Consider the following 18,930-nt stretch of genomic DNA (forward strand, 5'->3'; position numbering starts at 1 on the left):
TTAGTAGAGACAGGGTTTCACCGTGTTAGCCAGGATAGTCTCGATCTCCTGACCTCGTGATCCGCCCGTCTCGGCCTCCCAAAGTGCTGGGATTACAGGCTTGAGCCACCGCGCCTGGCCAAGCCTCAGTTATTAAACTTACCTTTTTAAAACTCTGGCCATCCTAGGGCCAAGAATGATAAGTAGCTGGAAGAAAATAACTTTTTTTTGTTTTGTTTTGTTTTCTGATGCTGTAGCACAGCTAAGCAATCTCCAAAATATACAAATAAATTCATCATGAAAAAGTTACCAATTATTTTTGGAGATAAACAATTTTTTTCAAAAGAGTAAAGAAAATATTGTATATAGTACAACATAATTTTAAGATCTACATATCTTCATTGAAACACATTGGAGAGTTTCATATTGTTTTAAAATTCTACGCTTTACTCATTCTACTAATTAAAAAAAAAATTGGCCGGGCGCGGTGGCTCAAGCCTGTAATCCCAGCACTTTGGGAGGCCGAGACGGGCGGATCACGAGGTCAGGAGATCGAGACCATCCTGGCTAACATGGTGAAACCCCGTTTCTACTAAAAATACAAAAAACTAGCCGGGCGAGGTGGCGGGCGCCTGTAGTCCCAGCTACTCCGGAGGCTGAGGCAGGAGAATGGCGTAAACCCGGGAGGCGGAGCTTGCAGTGAGCTGAGATCCGGCCACTGCACTCCAGCCTGGGCGACAGAGCAAGACTCCATCTCAAAAAAAAATAAAATAAAATAAATAAATAAAATAAATAAATAAAAAAAAATAAAAAAAAATTGTAGAGAGGGGATTTCATTGTGTGGCCCAGACTGATCTTGAACTCCAGCACTTGAGTGCTCCTCTGGATTCGGCCTCTCAAAGTGCTGGGATGACAGGTGTCAGCCATCACCCCCTGCCTGCCCTTATTTTTAATTAAAATGTATTAATCTGCCAAAAAGTTACAGGGTTTACGTATTTATTTGTTCTGTTTTTGTTTGTTTGATTTGCTTTGTTTTGTTTTGTTGTTTTGAGACCGAGTCTCGCTCTGTCGCCCAGGCTGGAGTGCAGTGGTGTGTGATCTCGGCTCACTGCAAGCTCCGCCTCCTGGGTTCACGCCATTCTCCTGTCTCAGCCTCCTGAGTAACTGGAACTATAGGCGCCTGCCACCATGCCTGGCTATTTTTTTGTATTTTTAGTAGAAACGGGGTTTCACCATGTTAGCCAGAATGGTCTCGATCTGCTGACCTCGTGATCTGCCTGCCTTGGGCTCCCAAAGTGCTGGGATTACAGGCGTGAGCCACCGCGCCCGGCCTTGTTTTGTTTTGAGACAGAGTTTCGCTCTTGTTACCTAGGCTGGAGTGCAATGGCATGATGTTGGCTTACTGCAACCTCCACCTCCCAAGTTCAAGTGATTCTCCTGCCTCAGCCTCCCAAGTAGCGGGGTTTACAAGCATGCACCACCACGCCTGATTAATTTTGTATTTTTAGTAGAGACAGAGTTGCTCCATTTTGACCAGGGTGGATTCGAACCCCTGACCTCAGGTGATCCATCTGTCTTGGCCTCCCGAATTGTTGAGATAACAGGTGTGAGCCACCATGCCTGGCCGGTTATTTGTAGTAGAAACGATTATTAATGTTTTACAAAACTTTCAAACTTTTTTTTACAATTTGATTTTTTATCCTTTTTCTTTTAAATATATAATACATTTTATCATATATATATGTTTTCTTCTTTTTGGTGTAGTTACTTTTTAATATGTTTCATATTAATTCAAACACATTTAAGCTTAAAGAGTTCTGTGCTTTTCCTAGGATTTATCTATTTATTAGACATTTAAAATATTTTGGCCTTAAAAAGGGAAATCACTTAACAACTTTCTGTAGGGATATCTGGAAACTAGTGCTGAACTATATGTAAGATTGTAGCAATTTGATAGAAAAAAAATTTACCTATAAATAGTTTTAAATAGTTACAATTAAAATAAACTCTCTGAAAAATTGTGATACCTTTTCCTAAAACATTCATTTATAAATATACAAATTAAAATAGCTGAAAAAAATTAAAAATCACAAAAAAACAAAATGAGATGAAGTTTTCTTTAATGCTGTCTTTATCATTATTAAAAATAAAAGAGAAAGCATAGGGATTAATTGGACAGGTTTTCCAATTTTATTTATTGACAATTCTATCTGTATTTTCTGCAATTCCTCACTAACGGATCACAGAATCTTGGGAAATGACTGATTCCATATCTAGGACAGGAAATGCGAAAGGCCTGGCTCCGTATCAGCCGCGGTCCAACAGAGGGACAAAACCACGTGATCATTTGAAAGGAGGAATTCTAATAGAAGTGTAAGCTATACTATCAGAGCAACCATAAAGATGTAAGGAGAGCTCTAAAGGGTATCCTGACGCTCTGAGAAAATATCAGAGGACAGACAGTCGTGGGCGGAAAGTCTTCTCCCTAGGACCAGCTTCAGCCCTCCTTGGAGGAGGTGCAGCTGCAGCATACCCTATGGGAGACGTTCACAGGTTGCCTGGGTTCACATTCTAACCCACATTCTTCAGGAAAGAAGAAACCACCCTCCAGGATACCAGTGGGCTGGAGGATAAAAATGCAGGACTTGGCGCGTACTGCGTTGCCCGGTCTGGAGCACAGTGTGTTTACACTGGCGGCGGGGGGTGGGTCTCAAGGCAGTTGTCATGAGCCCAGGTTGCAGTTTCTGGTTGCCAGGTGCCTGTACATTTGGTATATTAGGGTCTGTATGTGTGTCTGGCGCAAAGCACCACACAAATCCCCACATGTCCAGAGAGCTGACCATGCAGCATGACAAAGGGAAAAAAGCAAAGATGCCACGCACTGGATCTAGGAAGAGAGGTCTTCTCCTGCAATGTTCATCCATCGCCCTCTACTGACAAGGCTCAACCTTGCACTCACTGTAAAGGAGAAAAGCTCTCCGGGGGTGGGGGCGGGGGGTTGGGGGGGGAATTCCTGTGCATAGCGCAGGACCTTGTAAAGCAGGTACTGAGGCATGAATGTGCACCAAGAAGCAATAAATTGATCAGTGACAGAGCCCAGAACATATTGCTGTACTAGAAACCATATAAGCAATCAAAGACTAGAATGTTGTCTAAAGTACACAGAAACTGACATGAATGTGTCAGGATCTATTTTTCTAAACGTTCTTTGCCCTTTTAATAATTCCTTTTGTGATGTAGATAGCTTGTTTTTTTTTTTCTTTATTTTTCCTTTTTTCTAACTTGTGCGTGTGTGTGCACACATGCATGGGCACAGGAAAATATTTTTAAAAATAATTATCGTGCTGCTGCTTTGGAACTTTGAAGAAGCCTGGTCCGTTTTAAAGAGTTGTGTTGACAAAGAATACAAAATTTCAGTTAGACAAGAAAATTAAGTTTAAGGGTTCAATTGTATATAGCTAATAACAATTGACTGTGGTTTAATAACAACATATCGTATACTTCAAAATTTCTGAGAGTAGATTTTAAGTGTTCTCTCCACAAAAAACAAGTATGTAGGTAATGCATATGTTAACTTGATTTAGTCATTTCACAATATATGTGTTTGTGTTTGTGTATATATATAAACATCATCATGCACCATAAATATGTACTATTTGTATTTGTTAATTAAAATACATTTTAAAAAATAAAAATAAAGAGTACTCTAGGCAAGTGGAAACAGTGAACTTCATTTTGGGTTTCTTAATAGAAACAAATCCATGCCGAATCTATCATCCTAAGCATATACTCTTCTTTTAGTTTCTGGTATAAAGAAGCTTTTTATTTCTTACCAACATTCTGTAAATTGAGTGTCCTTCATGTTTTATTCTGGCCCAATTTTATTTTTAGCAATTCCCTTTCAGAGATCTCAGGCTGAGATTGTATCAAAGAAGGTGCCACCTTTCTCTTCACTATCATGTTCTCATTGTAAGGTAAGAGCTGTCCAAGTGTTTTTCCATTTTGTTTGTGCCACCAAGTTCCCTGCTTGAAATCTAAGAAAGTATATACTGGTTTTGGATTTTCTCTTGGCTTAATCCAGAATTTATATTATTTAATTTATCTGACACATATATTTAACAATTTGTGTTCTAATGGTGTAGACATTTCCTTATTTTGCTGATTAACTGTTCCTTGCGTTTAAACAGTTTCTCTATTTACTTCTAAACAGAATGCTCTTGTGAGGTTCCTTATCGGCACCACTTAATATTATTGTTAAGATTACAGTGAACCTAATCAAATAACTTTTACTACCCTTTGTAATAATTTTAAAAAACTACTTATACAGAGATATTGCATTAAAATAATTATGGTTCACAAGCACACCATTTCAGTTACATGAGCTATGCTTTATTATCTTTGAAAGCATTTTTTTTTTTTTAGAGATTCTTCATTGGTTTTAGTATTCATACATTAATATTTCACTTCTATAAAGGAGTAAGAGATTAACAGCACTTTAAAAAGTTTTAGTAGCACTTTGGGAGGCATATATTAATGTTAGGTGTTTGGTTTTAATTGTATTAACAACAACCTACCCAGTGAATTTCAAATCAGAAACCTGAACCCAAGTCAGTCTAACTCTATGACCAACATTGGAGGAAACATGACAGTCATGTGCTTGTGATAGCCATAATTCCTGGATTATTAAAACAAGGAATCTTGATATATGAGAAAGCATCTACTATAATGTTATATACATTGACAGCGCTCAAACCATGTGTCCACTGATTTCAATTCGTAAACTATCATGTGTACAGCAGGGTGAGAGGAAAATGTTGGCTTCTCCTTGGATTTAAGTGGAGGAACATGACAGGTAGCCATGTATCATTTTTTCAGATGCTTATAGGATGGAGACAGACTTCCAGAATTTGATAGTGACATCTGCATGTCCCAAAATAATTATTTCATGATGTGTGACATTCCTCCTTAAGGAAAATTGTAAAATAGGGCTGACTAACGTCCCTTATTTTCAGTTTGAGGAATGCATATCCCAGGAAGGAGTTTGGGTTCAGTCAAATTGACCTTCCTTTTATTTTTGCCCTTAAAATCATAAATAGCATTGTTTCTGAATAGAGAAACAGAAAAACCTGTTTTTCACATTTTTAATTGTGCGCATAATCTAAAGAGAGCTGGTCTTTATGATTAGCATGGAATACAGGGTTAAAATCACTATCATTCTTGGAGACAGACATAAATTTTAATTCTGTCTTACATATTGCTACATTATATGATGTTGAGAAACTTACCTAAGTTACCTAAACTTTTGAAGCATAGTATACATATATGTAAATTTATAAAAAGTATTTTATTTCATAGCTTTTTCCATAAAGTTTTACACTTATACTTTAAGCAGGGCACAAGAAAACTCTATGCCATTACACCTGATAGATATTTCTTTTCCTCAGTAGAGTTTAAGACTGAGAATACTTTTACAATGCATTGCAATAAACATTAGCATTTGAGTTTCCTTTCGATCAGTTCTACCTATTTGTAGATAATGGTATTGCATTTTTGTGGTTGTTACAGAGGTACTTCAAAGAATAAACAAATATTGATACATTATGGAAACTTAGTAACATGGTGGTTTTAAATGCCTTGAATATTGTCAAGATACTTGTCTTAAACATTTTCATCATTATGTCATCATCCAAGGAGTTATTTCATCATTTCTCATAATTTTTTTCCACATCACATTTAAAAGACATGTAATTTGAAAATTTGTGTAATGAAAGTTTGTGTGAAGATGGCAATAATGGAATACATCTACATTATTTCATCATTCTTCTTTTTTAAAATTGTGTTGCTGAAAGTATTATATTAACTTTTGAAAAGATACAAAAGAGGATTGGCACATCATCTTTTAGTTTCATTTCTATTTTCATTGAGTATATGTGTACAGCAATATTTGAATAAGTGTTATAAAGATAACTTCAACATCAGGGATGTTTTCCAAGTATTAGTTTTATTACTGTATATATAAATATGTGTGTGTGTGTGTGTGTGTGTATATATAGGGGTGTGTTTGTGTGTGTGTGTGTATATATATGTATGTATGTATATGTGTATGGCAACTTAAAAACTGAATGAATTACAAATAAAAATTTTAAAATATCTATTATATATTGATGCACTCACATATACATATATATATATTGAGTTTTTTAGTATAACTAACAAATACTACTTACTAATTCTCTTTTGAACTATATCCATATGGTTAGTATTGTCATTTTTGCTTGTTTTATCATATTTACAAAACATGTAAAATTGTTTTTCCAGGTTGCATGTAAAATATATTTTTCTGAAAGCATAGAATTGAATACTTTTCATGTTATAATCACTGTATTTGCATACATATATAACTATGGGATAAAATCACCAAGAGTCTCTGCTGTCATAAATCTAGTTATATATTGAGGAAAATACAAAAATGTTAAACAGAAACGGCCAGGTGTGGTGGCACACGCATGTAATCCTATCACTTTGGGAGGCCGAGGCAGGCGAATCATGAGGTCAGGAGTTTGAGACCAGCATGCCCAACATGGCAAAAACCCATCTCTACTAAAAATACAAAAAATAAATTAGCCGGGTGTGGTGGTGTTCACCTGTAATCTCAGCTACTCAGGAGGCTGAGACAGGAGAATCGCTTGAACCCGGGACAGGGAGGTTGCAGGGAGCCAAGATCATGCCACTGCACTCGAACCTGGGCAACAAGAGCGAAGCTCCAGCTCAAAAAATATATATATATAAAACACAAAACTTTGTTCAGTTAACATACTTACCACATGGGACATTTACAGAAATAGGTGTATAGAAGATACAGTAAATTAAGCCTATTTTTTTTTAAGTTTAAAAACAGGCTAATCAATGGATAATCTAAATACATTCATATGTACACTTCACATGTACATGAAATGAATGAAATACTTTACTATACTAGTACTCGAAATATGAAATATAATCATAAATATAAACCATATTTTTATTTATAATTCTAGAAATATGTTACATCTAATATGTAAATTTAATATACATTTATTAGAAAATTATAAAATTCATCATGTCAAAAATTATTTGTATTTCAAGAAAACTGGTGTGCCACATTTAAAGTATCATTTATTAGATTTACATGTTATTATTTTAAAGTTGCTTGTTATATTGGTCAATGTGTCTTAAGTAACCAGATGTGTTTGAAATTCTTGAAAATATTAGATACGTCCAATTTCTAAATATATAATCTACTTATAGCACCAGGTTTGAAGAAAAATGTCTAAGCCGAATTTCTGGAGGAGCCATGGGTCAAGTTCATGTTCATTCTGTTTTGTGATCTCTTCTACCCTGTACTGTATGTCCATACATTTCTAAAATAGTTCAATTTTAGTTCTAGGGAAAGTGCAACACAATAGAGAGCCTCTGAAGTTGTTTTTTTTTTTTTGAGACGGAGTCTCGCTCTGTCGCCCAGGCTGGAGTGCAGTGGCGCGATCTCGGCTCACTGCAAGCTCCGCCTCCCGGGTTCACGCCATTCTCCTGCCTCAGCCTCCCGAGTAGCTGGGACTACAGGCGCCCGCCACCTCGCCCGGCTAGTTTTTTGTATTTTTTAGTAGAGACGGGTTTCACCGTGTTAGCCAGGATGGTCTTGATCTCCTGATCTCCTGATCCGCCCGTCTCGGCCTCCCAAAGTGCTGGGATGACAGGCTTGAGCCACCGCGCCTGGCCACCTCTGAAGTTTTTATATCCACCTTTTACTGTCCCCAAATCCTTGGGTTCTAACCCATTAGAAATCAGTGCTTTAAATTTTTAAAGTCATTTGTATATTTTTAACAATTCTATTACTGCTTTCAAAAACATTTTGGAAAATATTTATAGGCAAAATTTGATCATTATTTCCAGTGAAATCATATTCAAAAACACACATAACTTAATGAAATTCACAATCATTTCAAGAAATATTGACAATTTTCACTATGTTGCAGTTTAATAATCAGTAAAAGTTAAGATGTACTTATTTCTTAAGATAGGCCTATTCCTCAGCATAGTAGGAAATTGAAGATCAAATATAACTTTGGTTACTAACATTTATTGAAAGAGAAATACAATTTCTGCTTTTGTAAACTCCAAATGGTCCCTGACTAGCTTTGTTGATAAATTCAAAGCTACTTAGAATAACTGAGTTGATAGTGTCTGTATACCTATTTAGTATCATGAACACTAGACTGTAAAATTTTTGAACATTATTGGACATTTGTTAAAGAAAAACAGCCTATGGTATTTAATAGTCTTCTATGTGCTCTAAGAAACCTCATAATTATGTTAGTTTATTATGTACTGGAGCTTAGAAGTACACAAATAACATTCTAATTTAAGTTTCACATTTTACAAATACAAAAATGAGCAGTAGATAAGAAAGTGTGTGAAAGAAATAAATTGTGAAGTAATGATAATGTATTTCAAAATGAGTATGTTCTCATAAATGTTTACATATCTAGTAATTTGTACAAAACTCAGTTTTATTTCTGTTGCTGTACCTGGTATAGTGATTAAATGCTATGAAAAAACATTTTGGAATATTTTCCCTCCATCTGTTTATGCTTATATTTCATTTTACCTGTACTTGCATGATGAATAAAAAAATAAAAAGAAACTTAAATGTGACTTTGTAACCTATAGAATTAATTTTTTTCTTGTTTGACAAAGTATAAATGAACTACTGAATAATAAATATATTATAAAAGTAAACTACTGAATCACTATCGTTAGCAGATTTTTAAAAACCTTTGAGGAATTTGAAAGTAGAAAACTTGGGAGAGGCGGAGCAAGATGGCCGAATAGGAACAGCTCCAGTCTCCAACTCCCAGCGCGAGCGACACAGAAGACCGGTGATTTCTGCATTTTCAACTGAGGTACTGGGGTCATCTCACTAGGGAGTGCCGGACAATAGGTGCTGGTCAGCTGCTGCAGCCTGACCAGCGAGAGCTGAAGCAGGGCGAGGCATTGCCTCACCTGGAAGCGCAAGGGGGAAGGAAATCCGTTTTCCTAGCCAGGGGAACTGAGACACACAACACCTGGAAAATCGGGTAACTCCCACCCCAATACTGCACTTTAAGCAAACAGGCACACCAGGAGAATATATCCCACACCTGGCCGGGAGGGTCCCACGCCCACGGAGCCTCCCTCACTGCTAACTCAGCAGTCTGCGGCGATCTATCCGCAAGGCAGCAGTGAGGCTGGGGGAGGGGCGCCCGCCATTGCTGAGGCTTAAGTAGGTAAACAAAGCCGCTGGGAAGCTCGAACTGGGTGGAGCTCACAGCAGCTCAAGGAAGCCTGCCTGTCTCTGTAGACTTCACCTCTGGGGACAGCCCACAGCTGAAGTCCAATAGGGGAAGCAGCGGGGCTGTGCAGACCGAACGACTCTGTCTGACAGCTTTGGGGAGCCGTGGATCTCCCAACGCGGAGGTTGAGATCCCAGAACGGACAGACTGCCTGCTCAGGTGGGTCCCTGACCCCTGAGTAGCCTAGCTGGGAGACATCCCCCACTAGGGGCAGTCTGACACCCCACACCTCACAGGGTGGAGTCACCCCTGAGAGGAAACTTCCAAGGAAGAATCAGACAGGTACACTCACTGTTCAGCAATATTCTATCTTCAGCAACCTCTGCTGCTGATACCCAGGCAAACAGGGTCTGGAGTGGACCTCAAGCAATCTCCAACAGACCAACAGACAGTCCTTCTGACGGTCAGACGGAAAACTATCAAACAGGAAAGACACCTATACCAAACCCCATCAGTACGTCACCATCATCAAAGACCAGAGACAGATAAAACCACAAAGATGGGGAAGAAGCAGGGCAGAAAAGCTGGAAATTCAAAAATAAGAGCGCATCTCCCCCTGCAAAGGAGCGCAGCCCATCGCCAGCAACGGATCAAAGCTGGTCAGAGAATGACTGACGAGATGAGAGAAGAAGGCTTCAGTCCATCAAACTTCTCAGAGCTAAAGGAGGAATTACGTACCCAGCGCAAAGAAACTAAAAATCTTGAAAAAAGAGTGGAAGAATTGACAGCTAGACTAATTAATGCAGAGAAGATCATAAACGAAATGACAGAAATGAAAACCGTGACACGAGAAATACGTGACAAATGCACAAGCTTCAGTAACCGACTCGATCAACTGGAAGAAAGAGTATCAGCGATTGAGGATCAAATGAATGAAATGAGAGAAGAGAAACCAAAAGAAAAAAGAAGAAAAAGAAATGAACAAAGCCTGCAAGAAGTATGGGATTATGTAAAAAGACCAAATCTATGTCTGATTGGGGTGCCTGAAAGTGAGGGGGAAAATGGAACCAAGTTGGAAAACACTCTTCAGGATATCATCCAGGAGAACTTCCCCAACCTAGTAGGGCAGGCCAACATTCAAATTCAGGAAATACAGAGAACGCCACAAAGATACTCCTCCAGAAGAGCAACTCCAAGACACATAATTGCCAGATTCACCAAAGTTGAAATGAAGGAAAAATCTTAAGGGCAGCCAGAGAGAAAGGTCGGGTTACCCACAAAGGAAGCCCATCAGACTAACAGCAGACCTCTCGGCAGAAACTCTACAAGCCAGAAGAGAGTGGGGGCCAATATTCAACATTCTTAAAGAAAAGAATTTTAAACCCAGAATTTCATATCCAGCCAAACTAAGTTTCATCAGTGAAGGAGAAAGAAAATCCTTTACAGATAAGCAAATGCTTAGAGATTTTGTCACCACCAGGCCTGCCTTACAAGAGACCCTGAAGGAAGCCCTAAACATGGAAAGGAACAACCGGTACCAGCCATTGCAAAAACATGCCAAAATGTAAAGACCATCGAGGCTAGGAAGAAACTGCATCAACTAACGAGCAAAATAACCAGTTAATATCATAATGACAGGATCAAGTTCACACATAACAATATTAACCTTAAATGTTAATGGACTAAATGCTCCAATTAAAAGACACAGACTGGCAAACTGGATCAAGAGTGAAGACCCATCTGCTGTATTCAGGAGACCCATCTCACATGCAGAGACATACATAGGCTCAAAATAAAGGGATGGAGGAAGATCTACCAAGCAAATGGAGAACAAAAAAAAGCAGGGGTTGCAATCCTAGTCTCTGATAAAACAGACTTTAAACCATCAAAGATCAAAAGAGACAAAGAAGGCCATTACATAATGGTAAAGGGATCAATCCAACAGGAAGAGCTAACTCTCCTAAATATCTATGCACCCAATACAGGAGCACCCAGATTCATAAAGCAAGTCCTTAGAGACCTACAAAGAGACTTAGACTCCCATACAATAATAATGGGAGACTTCAACACTCCACTGTCAACATTAGACAGATCAACGAGACAGAAAGTTACAAGGATATCCAGGAATTGAACTCATCTCTGCACCAAGCGGACCTAATAGACATCTATAGAACTCTCCACCCCAAATCAACAGAATATACATTCTTCTCAGCACCACATCGCACTTATTCCAAAATTGACCACATCATTGGAAGTAAAGCACTCCTCAGCAAATGTCAAAGAACAGAAATTATAACAAACTGTCTCTCAGACCACAGTGCAATCAAACTAGAACTCAGGACTAAGAAACTCAATCAAAACCGCTCAACTACATGGAAACTGAACAACCTGCTCCTGAATGACTACTGGGTACATAACGAAATGAAGGCAGAAATAAAGATGTTCTTTGAAACCAATGAGAACAAAGATACAACATACCAGAATCTCTGGGACACATTGAAAGCAGTGTGTAGAGGGAAATTTATAGCACTAAATGCCCACAAGAGAAAGCAGGAAAGATCTAAAATTGACACTCTAACATCACAATTAAAAGAACTAGAGAGGCAAGAGGAAACACATTCAAAAGCTAGCAGAAGGCAAGAAATAACTAAGATCAGAGCAGAACTGAAGGAGATAGAGACAAAAAACCCTCCAAAAAATCAATGAATCCAGGAGTTGGTTTTTTGAAAAGATCAACAAAATTGACAGACCACTAGCAAGACTAATAAAGAAGAAAAGAGAGAGGAATCAAAGACGCAATAAAAAATGATAAAGGGGATATCACCACTGACCCCACAGAAATACAACCATCAGAGAATACTATAAATGCCTCTATGCAAATCAACTAGAAAATCTAGAAGAAATGGATAATTTCCTGGACACTTACACTCTCCCAAGACTAAACCAGGAAGAAGTTGAATCCCTGAATAGACCAATAGCAGGCTCTGAAATTGAGGCAACAATTAATAGCCTACCCACCAAAAAAAGTCCAGGACCAGATGGATTCACAGCTGAATTCTACCAGAGGTACAAGGAGGAGCTGGTACCATTCCTTCTGAAACTATTCCAATCAACAGAAAAAGAGGGAATCCTCCCTAACTCATTTTATGAGGCCAACATCATCCTGATACCAAAGCCTGGCAGAGACACAACAAAAAAAGAAATTTTAGACCAATATCCCTGATGAACATCATGCAAAATTCTCAATAAAATACTGGCAAACCGGATTCAGCAGCACATCCAAAAGCTTATCCACCATGATCAAGTGGGCTTCATCCCTGGGATGCAAGGCTGGTTGAACATTCGCAAATCAGTAAACGTAATCCAGCATATAAACAGAACCAAAGACAAGAACCACATGATTATCTCAATAGATGCAGGAAAGTCTTTTGACAAAATTCAACAGCCCTTTATGCTAAAAACGCTCAATAAATTCGGTATTGATGGAACGTACCTCAAAATAATAAGAGCTATTTATGACAAACCCACAGCTAATATCATACTGAATGGGCAAAAACTGGAAAAATTCCCTTTGAAAACTGGCACAGACAGGGATGCCCTCTCTCACCACTCCTATTCAACATAGTGTTGGAAGTTCTGGCTAGGGCAATCAGGCAAGAGAAAGAAATCAAGGGTATCCAGTTAGGAAAAGAAGAAGTCAAATTGTCCCTGTTTGCAGATGACATGATTGTATATTTAGAAAACCCCATTGTCTCAGCCCAAAATCTCCTTAAGCTGATAAGCAACTTCAGCAAAGTCTCAGGATACAAAATTAATGTGCAAAAATCACAAGCATTCTTATACACCAGTAACAGACAAGCAGAGAGCCAAATCATGAATGAACTTCCATTCACAATTGCTTCAAAGAGAATAAAATACCTAGGAATCCAGCTTACAAGAGATGTAAAGGACCTCTTCAAGGAGAACTACAAACCACTGCTCAGTGAAATCAAAGAGGACACAAACAAATGGAAGAACATACCATGCTCATGGATAGGAAGAATCAATATCGTGAAAATGGCCATACTGCCCAAGGTTATTTATAGATTCAATGCCATCCCCATCAAGCTACCAATGACTTTCTTCACAGAATTGGAAAAAACTGCTTTAAAGTTCATATGGAACCAAAAAAGAGCCCGCATTGCCAAGACAATCCTAAGTCAAAAGGACAAAGCTGGAGGCGTCACGCTACCTGACTTCAAACTATACTACAAGGCTACAGTAACCAAAACAGCATGGTACTGGTACCACAACAGAGATATAGACCAATGGAACAGAACAGAGTCCTCAGAAATAATACCACACATCTACAGCCATCTGATCTTTGACAAACCTGAGAGAAACAAGAAATGGGGAAAGGATTCCCTATTTAATAAATGGTGCTGGGAAAATTGGCCAGCCATAAGTAGAAAGCTGAAACTGGATCCTTTCCTTATCCCTTATACGAAGATTAATTCAAGATGGATTAGAGACTTAAATGTTAGACCTGATACCATAAAAACCCTAGAAGAAAATCTAGGTAGTACCATTCAGGACATAGGCATGGGCAAGGACTTCATGTCTAAAACACCAAAAGCAATGGCAGCAAAAGCCAAATTGACAAATGGGATCTCACTAAACTAAAGAGCTTCTGCACAGCAAAAGAAACTACCATCAGAGTGAACAGGCAACCTACAGAATGGGAGAAAATTTTTGCAACCTACTCATCTGACAAAGGGCTAATATCCAGAATCTACAAAGAACTCAAACAAATATACAAAAAAAAACAAACAACCCCATCAAAAAGTGGGGAAAGGATATGAACAGACATTTCTCAAAAGAAGACATCCATACAGCCAACAGACACATGAAAAAATGCTCATCATCACTCGCTCAGAGAAATGCAAATCAAAACCACAATGAGATACCATCTCACACCAGTCAGAATGGCAATCATTAAAAAGTCAGGAAACAACAGGTGTTGGAGAGGATGTGGAGAAATAGGAACACTTTTACACTGTTGGTGGGATTGTAAACTAGTTCAACCATTATGGAAAACAGTATGGCGATTCCTCAAGGATCTAGAACTAGATGTACCATATGACCCAGCCATCCCACTACTGGGTACATACCCAAAGGATTATAAATTACTCTACTACAAAGACACATGCACACGTATGTTTATTGCGGCACTATTCACAATAGCAAAGACTTGGAATCAACCCAAATGTCCATCTGTGACAGACTGGATTAAGAAAATGTGGCATATATACACCATGGAATACTATGCAGCCATCAAAAAGGATGAGTTTGTGTCCTTTGTAGGGACATGGATGCAGCTGGAAACCATCATTCTTAGCAAACTATCACAAGAACAGAAAACCAAACACCGCATGTTCTCACTCATAGGTGGGAACTGAACAATGAGATCACTTGGACTCGGGAGGGGAACATCACACACTGGGCCTATCATGGGGAGGGGGAGGAGGGAGGGGTTGCATTGGGAGTTATACATGATATAAATGATGATTGATGGGTGCTGACGAGTTGATGGTGCAGCGCACCAACATGGCATAAGTATACATATGTAACAAACCTGCACGTTATGCACATGTACCCTAGAACTTAAAGTATAATAAAAAAAAAAAAAAGAAAGTAGAAACTTGAAATTTGCATGTTTTTAAAATTAAAATAAATATTATACAAAGCTCACAACATAAAAGCATGATTAATATAAATAGAATAATTAATTTTTTGATGTTTAAAATAAGATAATGCATAACAAAAATTATATATTATAAATTATATGTATTTGTATATATAATATAGAATTACAATAATTATATAAATTATAGTATATGTATTAAATATGTTAATGATATGTATTATATAACAATACTGTGTAATATATGAAATAATTATATTATGAAACAATGATATATGGTTTAGACTTTGTAATTTATAATGAGTCCTTACCTGACCAGAGCCTGCATTGTCACAAACATAAGTCTCATAGTATTGAGAGAACTCAGGAGCATGATCATTGATATTAAGAACTTGCACATACACTGGGATCGAAGAAATCTGTTCTATATTGTCTGTAATGTGAATATATATAATAAAAATCTGACATATTTTAATATGTCTTTAGAAGATACATCATTAAAATTACATTAGAGGCTATATGGTATATTTTTATTTTACTTGAAAAAAGCAATCTGAGGACAGGATATCTATATGATTCACCTATTTATCAGCAATAGATCCTAGAAAAAAATTCTGTGCTAATATATTCAAACCAAGCAATATTTATTGGGTGCATTGTACTTGCCATGGGCTGTAATAAGTGATGAGAAAAAGTAGTAAAAAGATCAAGTAAAATAAGGGTATACGGAGAGCTTGCAAGAGTCCAGGAACCATTTAAAGTTTTGTAGTAACTCATTTAATCTTGATCAATAAATGGATTATTATCCTCCCCAATTTTACTGATAAAAAAGTTGATAAACCATTTAGTTTCAAAAATTACAGTTAAACTACTTGTGTAAGGTTATAGCTGCAGTGCTATAACAAAAATAATAATCAATTCTGTGAACCACTGAAATTTAGAGTGTAGCTTTTAAAAGCAAATAATTAGAATCTAAATATATTTTCAAGTAAAATCGTTATTAAAAAACTAAATAAAGTTTTTATATAAACATTGAATTGAGAAGATTTTCTAAGTGAGCCAAAAAATCCAAAAAACATAATGAGAAAAAATTGTGGTTAAAACATTTAAATCCTTCAACTTGATATAAAAGAAGACATTTCAGAAAAAAGTATGAACTAAGAATTCACAGGAGAGAAAATTCAATTTATCTGATAGCAGACTTTCTCACTGCCGTCACTATTAATATTTTAGACTGGATAATTCCTAGTTTTGGGGGATTCTCCTGTGCATTGTAGGATGCTTAGCGGCATCCATGACTTCTATTCCCCAAATGTCTGCAGCATCCCTCCTACCCCAGTGTGTCAATCCAGACTGTGTTCAGGCATTGTCAGTATGCCCTGGTTGAAACTGGCGGCAGAAGTGTTGAGCCAAATGGCCTGCAGTTGAGACACATTGCGCTATCATAATCTTCACATAGTCTCTCACCACAGGTAAGAAGAATGATGGTTTAGCCCGTGCCATTTGTGTCATATGTTATAAAACAGCACCCAGTGATGGACTGAGGGCTGAAAAATAACAGTGTAAACCAACTCTAGCAATCGATAATGAAATTTAAACTACACATATCTGTGACCCAATCTGTTAAACTTAAGCCTTAAGCTACAGTCTCAGGTATCAGTATTTGAGTAAATGATCCACTTAAATACATTCCAGAGTTATTTGCATCACATCCAAATTATATAAATGACTCAAATGCACAACAAAAAAGAATTGGGGAAAATAAATTACAACTGAACTATGACATTATGTGGATTTATTAAAAATGTGTGAGTCTGACCAGGCATGGTGACTCACACCTCTAAATCCCAGCGCTTTGGAAGGACAAGGCAGGAGGATAACTTGAACTCAGTATTTCTAGAGCAGCCTGAGCAATATAATGAGACCTCGTCTCTAATAAAAATCCAAAATATTAGTTGAGTGTGGTACTGTACATTGTAGTCTCAGCTACTTGGGAGGCTGAGGTGGGAGAATCGCGTGAGCAGGGGGTTGTGGCAGCAGTGAGCTGTGATCAGGCTACTGTACTCCAGCCTGGGCTACAGAGTGAAACCCTGTCTCAGATAAAAGAGTGAGTCAATGTAACACAGTTTTATTGTGAGCCTAAAACTGGATGACTTGAGTTTGAATCTTGGTTCTCAGTTTGAGAAAAATACTTAACCAGAATGCCTCAGTTGGCATTCTGAAAAATGGGCGTGATAGTAGTAACTGCTTTATAGGCTGTTGTTAAGATTAAACATATACATAAAGCAATTACGTAAATTACATGAAGCAATTACATAAACTGGTTAATATGCATAAAGCAATTAAGACTACTTAGCACACAACTGAACAATGAATAATAAATATAATTGTTTTGTTGTATCTACTAACCAGACATGTATTTTGTGTACTGAAAAAAGTTAAGTTGCAGCTATTATATTGTGTAGTTTTATTGATGTTAATCTTTCTGTCTCTCAGGCTGTAGTGCAGTGGCAGGATCTCAGCTCACTGCAACCTCCACCTCCTAGGCTTAAGTGATTCTCCTGCCTCAGACTCCCTAGTAGCTGAAACTACAGGCACATGCCACCAGGACTGGCTAATTTTTGTATTTTTAGTAGAGACAGGGTTTTGCCATGTTGGCCACGGTGGTCACGAACTCCTGACTTCAGGTTATCCACCCACCTTGGCCTCCTGAAGTGCTGGAATTACAGGCGTAAGTCATCACACAGGGCTTCTCTTTTTCATAAAAGAAAAAAAAAAGAAAGCTATGGGAAAGGTGCATACAATTAAAGGGTATGGGGTGGGATTCTTTATTTTGTCTTAGTGTTTTTATTGAAAATATATGTACTATTTGTAATGATAATTTGAAAGAACAATACAAATTAAAAATTAGAGGCCTGGTTCTTGTTGAAAGCAAGGGAAAATCTTTTTTCTTTCCTTCCTTTTCTCAGAGCATTCATACACACACAGAGAGAGAGAGAGAGAGAGAGAGAGAGAGAAGGAGAAAGAGGGGGGAAAAAAGCTTTGTATGTAAGTTTTTTCTTTGTCTTTTTGAAGTGTATGGAAATCTTTCAAAATCAATAAGTTTCTTGGAAGCTTTAGGATCCAGGATTGTATTTCTCAAGTAATGGTGACCATCTCTTTGAAATGTAATCTTTAAGGAATATGGCATCCCTATATCCTAGTTTTTGTGGAAGGATAGGAGACCCATTTTAGCAACGATCTTGTTCTAAGTTGTAGAACTACTTCTTGTCATAAAGACATGAAAAGTTAAGTTGTCCTTTGGATAAAACCACTTAGCAAACACAGGCGGTCACTCCAACTACCCAGTGAAGATAGAATGAATTCTATGTGACAAATAGTGCTAAGTCCTCGTACTTGAACGTCTAGATAACATTTAACTTGAGAACATGTATATAATGGATTGTATCTGCTCGACTACATAAAAAGGTGAGATTTCTTTCCATTTTGGCAATCTCTTAGATTTCCTACGATGCACATCACATTGCGTTTTAATGTTTCCCAGTAATAACATTTTTCTCTCTGTTGTACCTTTGAGGAGAGGTTTTCTGGCCTGAGATGAGATTTTGCTTGTACGTGTATTTTCCCAAAAATAACAGTTAAAATTAAGATAGAAATTGTAATTTTAATTAATTAAAAATTAAAATTTCTAGGATTTATCACACACACACACACACACACCCATGGCCTTTAAGAAATACAGCAACCATTAGTATTTATCATTTTGAGACTTTTCTCTACTGTGTGACATTTAGGATGAAAATAGATTAATGGAACATTTAAAAATGAAAAGATATTTCTAAAGATTCCAAGAAGAAATTAACCAGAAAATTAAGGTTCATATTTGTTATGGTTTTAGCACATACATCATCGCAGAATATCTTTTTGCTTAAGTAATTAAATTCTATAACATAAATCAGT

General features: G+C 37.4%; 1 protein-coding gene across 1 annotated transcript in view; it reads right to left on the reverse strand.

Annotated features, from left to right (window-relative positions):
- The window catches only part of CDH19 (cadherin 19), a 112,038-nt gene that overhangs the window by 19,912 nt on the left and 73,196 nt on the right, over nt 1-18,930 (reverse strand). The window contains 1 exon segment of the mRNA XM_033175280.1: nt 15,282-15,403. Within this exon segment, the coding sequence (XP_033031171.1) occupies nt 15,282-15,403 (122 nt within the window).

This window comes from Trachypithecus francoisi, unplaced genomic scaffold, assembly GCF_009764315.1.
Source record: "Trachypithecus francoisi isolate TF-2019V2 unplaced genomic scaffold, Tfra_2.0 Contig01474, whole genome shotgun sequence".
Lineage (NCBI taxonomy): Eukaryota > Metazoa > Chordata > Mammalia > Primates > Cercopithecidae > Trachypithecus > Trachypithecus francoisi.